General features: G+C 44.8%; 1 protein-coding gene across 1 annotated transcript; it reads left to right on the top strand.

The window, feature by feature from the left end:
• The first annotated feature begins 525 nt into the window (after positions 1–525).
• On the top strand, positions 526–4156 carry LOC142909556 (uncharacterized). The gene is made up of 3 exons (XM_076059776.1): positions 526–611; positions 928–996; positions 2094–4156. The coding sequence occupies exon 3, from the start codon at positions 2104–2106 to the stop codon at positions 3202–3204; it is 1101 nt and encodes a 366-aa protein (XP_075915891.1). The 5' UTR covers positions 526–611; positions 928–996; positions 2094–2103; the 3' UTR covers positions 3205–4156.
• The last annotated feature ends 2544 nt before the right edge of the window (positions 4157–6700 follow it).

Below are 6700 nucleotides of genomic sequence, written 5' to 3'. Positions count from 1 at the left end.
CAGAAAATCCATGAAAAAAACATCAAAATGTTCCTGAAAAAAGCACTGTACACCAACGCTGTGTGCTAAAAATCCCAGTGGGATGCAATGTCCACGTTGTTGTTGTTGCTGAGTTCAAGGGAGGGAGCAATGGAAAATGAATCTAAATTAACTTAAACTCCAATCACGCTCTGTTACGTCACTACTCAGCATTACTTCATCGGCAAGAAACGCCGGGGGAAGGTGTCCCTCACTAGTGACGTCATGTAACCAAGGTATTCATCCCTCCCCCGTCCATCGCGCTCTTGAACATGACGTCACCTCCGCTTGGGTCACTGCCGATATCGTTCCATTGCCAATCCTTATTTGGGCAAAGCTACGCCCAGTGGCGGCTCATTAACATAATGTATCCGTTAAAGCCGTCGCGAGTTTATTGCGACGGGTTCAGCACCCACGACATATGGGACGGTATCACATTAGCATAATTTATCCATCCTCTAATTTATTTATTTACGGAGCAGCTCATTGTGGGAGGAGTATGTCTCGTGCCAAGGAAGTGACGTCACGTCACCTGCTGCCGCGTGACGTCACGAGGTAACAGGAAGCTATCGCTTCCTGCACTGAAATCCGAGGTGAGAAATTCTCATTGCGATTGTGGTTGTTGTGGTGGTGGTTGTGATGGTGGTGGTGGTTGTTGTTGTTTACCAAGGTAGAGCCTCGCTCTCCCTCGTAGGGATGTCAGTTGAGTAGCAGCGAGCATGGGAATCGATGTCCAGGTTGGAACTTTACAACGCGGGGCCTAGCCACGCGGGGCCTTGCCTCCTGCCCTCGCCTGATTGCATTTACTTTAATTATCTCGCTTAAGTTTAATTTGTATTCACCCGGCTCGCCACTTTGTAACTTTGATTTATTGTAAATATTAACGCAGTTTTTATTTTCTTTTGTTAGCAGGCCAAGCGCGCTTGAGCTGCTATACCGCTCTTGTTATCAGAAGCAACCTGCCCACAACAACACAAGGTGAGGCTTTGTCAACGTGTGTGAATGTTTTGACTTAAAACTGTGGTGACTGCAGGAATTAATATTCTTGGTTCTTTCGGTAAAGTCATGTAGATAGAAAATAAGATAACAGTAACATAACAAACATAAAAAATTGTAAATAAAGCAAAAAAAACCCACGTTTTGATTGCAACACAAGTGGTCTTTATTTAATGTAATTGTATTATCTGTTAATGTTATTTTCTATCTACGTAACTTTACCGAAAGAAACAAGAATACGTGTGTCAATGTCTATCGGTCAAAGACGCTAAACGGAGAAACGCTCAAAAACTCAAAACATACAGCAGGCGTCAGGGTCGGGATCGAACCCACGACTTCCTGTATATCCGGTGAGGTAGTTAACATCTCACCAGCTAACCTCGGCTATGTTAATTGATCCTCGATTAATTACTTGGTGTAGTGAGGAAGCATTAATGCTGAGCAGATGAAGGTGGCCAGGCATGATTCTAGACACGCCATCGCCAGTGTGTGACAGTGTCAAGTTTGTATTTGCAGTGAAGTCTATCAACTCTATTGAACACGGAGGTTATATCAAAACAATAGTTTATTTTTGTTTTCCTCTGGAACTCTTACTAAGAATGGAAACAGGATGTGAACACAGCACACACATGCAGCTGAAGTCGGAACTGTTCATCCCAGCATTCAAGGACATCTGAGTTGCGATTGAACATTAATTCATGCATTTCTGCATAACACAAATAGTATTGTTTTCAACACCCTTTGCTATGTCAGCTGAATTTAGCTCTCATAAATATTCCTTTTGTGACCAGACAGCCGACATTGTGTGCTTGGAGTTTTGAATTAACATTCATTTTGCAAATACGAGGGCTTCCAGGCATGTTTATAACCATTTGCCCTCTCATTGTGTGCCATCACAGCCCGTGTGATGAATTTGGGACACTTTTTCACTACATCATGAATATCTGAATAAGTATAGACGTGTAAGTCACATGTGACTATATATGCATTCCTCTGTGCATCGATACTGACGTGTAGATGGTGTGGATATTATTTTTTTCTGTCTGCAGCTGACGCTTCCTCTGACGCTTCCTCCGCAGAATTGGTCTGATGGAGCAAATGCACTTAGCGCAGCTCGGTAGGACAAGGCTCCAATGCGACCGGTGTGCATACAGCACGGATCGTACTGGAGATTTCACACGGCACGAGAGAACTCACACAGGAGAGAAACCCTTCAAGTGCAGTGTGTGTGACAAGGCATTTTCATACCCATCTGCTCTTAAAATACACCAGAGAACTCACACTGGAGAGAAACCCTTCAAGTGCAGTGTGTGTAACAAGGCATTTGCACGGCCATCTGTTGTTAGAAGACACCAGAGAAGTCACACGGGAGAGAAACCCTTCAAGTGCACTCTGTGTGCGAAGGCGTTTACACTTTCATCACATCTTCAAGAACACCAGAGAACACACACGGGAGAGAAACCCTTCAAGTGCAGTGTGTGTAACAAGGCATTTGCACGGCCATCTGTTGTTAGAAGACACCAGAAAAGTCACACGGGAGAGAAACCCTTCAAGTGCACTCTGTGTGCGAAGGCGTTTACACTTTCATCACATCTTCAAGAACACCAGAGAACACACACGGGAGAGAAACCCTTCAAGTGCACTGTGTGTGGGAAGGCGTTTGCACAGTCATCTCCTCTTGTAATTCACCAGAGAACACACACGGGAGAGAAACCCTTCAGGTGCACTCCGTGCGGGATGGCGTTTGCACAGCAACAACATCTTCAAGTACACCAGAGAACACAGAAGCATCAGAAGATCCACAAGGAGTGCAGTCTGAAATCAGCTTGTGAAAGTCAAAGTGCCGCAATGAGCCCATCCCTCATGAAACAAGAACCGGAGGAAAATCCTAGCTTGGACACTTTTAAAGGTATCGAGGTGAAATGTGAAGAGGTGATGATGAAATGTGAAGAAGTGATGGTGAAGAGGGAAGAAGTGATGGTGAAGAGCGAAGAAGTGAAGGTAAAATGTGAAGATGAAGATTCAACTACAAAATGGGACCTTCACATCGATGGAGGCAACGTGAAGCAGGAGGAGAATTCTGACTGTGAGGCAGAGCGAGGCAACTCCCAGCAGTTTGTGGAAGTGGAGGTGTGGGTGGACTTCCTCCGAGACAATACAAAGTCAAGTGGAGACCCGGTAGATGTGTAAGCTTGAGATGATGTCGCTCCAATAGATGCACCTTTGTCAAAGGCCTTCAATGACAAGAATGTGAAGTTGGACACTCAGTTGCAAGGTTCAACCTGCAGAGTAAGGGCGGCCAGTCTTTGTGGACCTGTGGGTTGGGTAGATCTTTAACCAGGAGCGAGAGACAATAAGCTCCCAAGCATTCACTATGTTATAATAATTGCATTTACACAGTGCTTGCTTAATCGCCTCAGCAACTCGGAGTTTTGTGTCGTACCTCGTCTGAAACACTCGTAGAGCATCGCCAAGTAGCAAATGCCCCTGTGTGGCACAGGGTGGTGGCCCTGCACCAGTCTGCATGTGGACAAGAGCCTGTCAGTAGGAGGCGATGATTGATGCGTCATCTCAGTTGTGTAGTTTGTAGGCAATCTTGATTCGAAGCTTTCGTGACAGCAGGAATCCACACTTGAGTTATTTCAGTAAAGTCACCACGTGGGTAGAAACATAACAGACCGCGGCGTTTAGATCACAACACAAGCAATCGTTATCAGGTGGGATATCCACAGCAAGAGAAACTGCTGAAGTAGTAGGCGCCTACTCCAGCAGTTTCTTCTTCTTGCTGCTGTGCTTGTCCCACCTGATGACGATTGCTTGTGTTGCCATCGAAACGCCGTGATCTATTATTAGTAGGTAATGTTTTAAATTTGCTTCATTTTGACCCAGACGCCAGCATGCAACGGCCTACTCGTTTTGAATGACGCAACAATAGTACGTTGTACATACACGGTTAAGCAGACGGTGCATATTTGTAAAATAACTTCTTGTTAATACGATGTAACGTGATGCAGTCAATTTCGCTGCAGTAATTCAATGTTGCTAATATGCCCGTCAATGATTTAGAATGAATACTTGTCTGATTGTGCATGTAACATTTTGTCTGAGGGTCAAACATTGAATAAGTGATGTTAGGACAAAGTGTGTGTGTTTGGAAGTAACCTGTACAGAGAACTCGGGTGAGACCCGTTGTTCTTGTGATACAGGTCAAAGGGTACTTTTGTGTTTCACGAAGCGTCTGCCTCTGGAGCAACTCATTGTCTTTGAAATAGGGAGCACGCTCGGATCATTCATCAGTTACAAGGCATACCGCTTGAAAGTTACACGTATAGGAGGAGGCACATTCTCTACAACACGAATTGTACTTTTGTCTTACGTGTTCACGTAGATTTTGTCTAACTGGGACTAGAAATGCTCCTTGCTGATTCACGTCTGGATGTTCGTACCTATCGGTTGAAGCAAACCCCACTGCTGTTGTTGAGACGCTGGGCACCAATAAGGGTCCAACACATTGACGGCCTTCAGGCCAGGAAAGTCACAACATTTGCACACGAAGGACGCATTCACGCAAGTGCCCCATGCTCCGTTTTTGAAGTTTTAAAATGAAACATCTTTGAATTGTGTTGTGTTTTGAATTAGATGATGTTATTTCTTCATTAAAAGCTTGTATCAATTTACATCTGGAAGACTTCATTGAAAAGGACATTTCGTGTGAATTTCTCTCGTCATTAAGTAGACGGTCTTGCCGGGGGTTCGGTTCGATGCGGACACAAACAGTGTACACACACAGTGTACACACCCACAGTGTACACACACACAGTGTACACACACAGTGTACACACAGTGTACACACACTGTACATACAGTGTACACACACAGTATATACACACAGTGTACACACACAGAGTGTACACACATAGTGTATACACAGTGTATGCACAATTAGTGTACACACACAGGGTATACACAGTGTACACACACACAGTGTACACAAACAGTGTACACACAGTGTACACACTGTACACACACAGTGTACACACACACTGTATACACAGTGTACACACACACAGTGTACACACACAGTGTACACACACACAGTGTACACACACAGGTAGACGCACACACACAGGTAGACACACACTGTACACACACACACAGTGTATACACACAGCGACACACAGTGACACACAGTGTACACACACAGTGTACACACACACACAGTGTATACACAATAATGTCCACGTTGTTGCTGAGCTCACACACCCAAGGGAGGGAGCAATGGAAAATGAATCTAAATCAACTTAAACTCCAACTCTGTGACGTCACCACTCTTAATTACCTCATCGGCGTGGAACGCCAGGGTGAGGTGTACCTCGCTAGTGACGTCATGTCACTAAGGTATTCATCCCTCCCCTGTCCACCGCGCTCTTGAGTGTGACGTCATCTCCGTTTGGAGATCATTGGAGATCGTCATCTCCAGTGGCAATCCTTTTTTGGCAAAGCTACGCCCGGTGACTGGTAGCTCATTAACATAATGTGCCCGTTAAAGCCGTCGCGAGTTTATTGCGACGGGTTCTGCGCCCACGCCCCCATCCCTCAACATATGGGCCGGCTTCATTAACATAATTTATTCAGGTAGAGAGCCGCTCGTGGGAGGGAAGTGACGTCTTACTACTTCCTGCTGTCGCGAGGCAACAGGAAGCTGCCGTGTGAGCGCTTGCACTGAAATCCGAGGTGAGAAATTCTCATCGTTGTGGTGGTGGTGATCGTTGTGGTGGTGGTGGTTGTTGTTGTTTACCAAGGTAGAGCCTCTCTCTCGTAGGGATGTCAGTTGAGTAGCAGCGAGCATGGGAATCGATGTCCAGGTTGGAACTTTACAACGCGGGGCCTAGCCACGCGGGGCCTTGCCTCCTGCCCTCGCCTGATTGCATTCACTTTAATTATCTCGCTTAAGTTTAATTTGTCTTCACCCGGCTCGCCACTTTGTAACTTTGTTTTATTGTAAATATTCACGCAGTTTTTATTTTCTTTTGTTAGCAGGCCAAGCCCGCTTGAGCTGCTATACCGCTCTTGTTATCAGAAGCGACCTGCCCACAACAACACAAGGTGAGGCTTTGTCAACGTGTGTGAATGTTTTGACTTAAAACTTTGGTGACTGCAGGAATTAATATTCTTGGTTCTTTCGGTAAAGTCACGTAGATAGAAAATGAAATTAAAATAACATAATTTTTATTTTTTTAAATGAAGCAAAAAACCCCACGACGTTTCTATGGCAACATTAATGCTGAAGATGCGAGGGCTTACAGGAATATTTATGACATTTGCCCTCTCATTGCGTGCCATGACAGTGCTGTTTGCACAGTCACACATAGTCACTGTAAGATGATTTTCTCGGTCGTGTTTTTGTTTTGTTGCTTGTTGTGGTTGCACCCGATTCAAGAGCCGAATGGCTCACGGGACTATAACCAAAATGAATCAAACTGAAAATCAAAAATACTGAAACCGCGTGATGAATTTTGGGAAAGTTTTTCACTGCATCTCCAAATATATATAAAAGACAAAGTTGTGATTGTGTGTGTTGTCTGTTCAAAATGTTTAGCGTACTTCCCGACATGCAACAAACTGGAAATTTGCCATGTGGGTACTTTCCAGACTGTACACCATGCAAACATTATACAAATACACT

Source organism: Petromyzon marinus, unplaced genomic scaffold (genome assembly GCF_048934315.1).
Source record: "Petromyzon marinus isolate PM22_M1 ecotype Great Lakes invasive population unplaced genomic scaffold, UKy_Petmar_22M1.pri1.0 PM_G_Scaffold_126, whole genome shotgun sequence".
Taxonomy (NCBI): domain Eukaryota; kingdom Metazoa; phylum Chordata; class Hyperoartia; order Petromyzontiformes; family Petromyzontidae; genus Petromyzon; species Petromyzon marinus.
Note: the sequence above shows the minus strand (reverse complement) of the source record. Positions and strands in the feature narration are given on the sequence as shown.

What these genes read in the sequence shown, in the direction of transcription:
- LOC142909556 (XM_076059776.1), top strand. Translation starts at nt 2,104, where the DNA reads ATGGAGCAAATGCACTTAGCGCAGCTCGGTAGGACAAGGCTCCAATGC.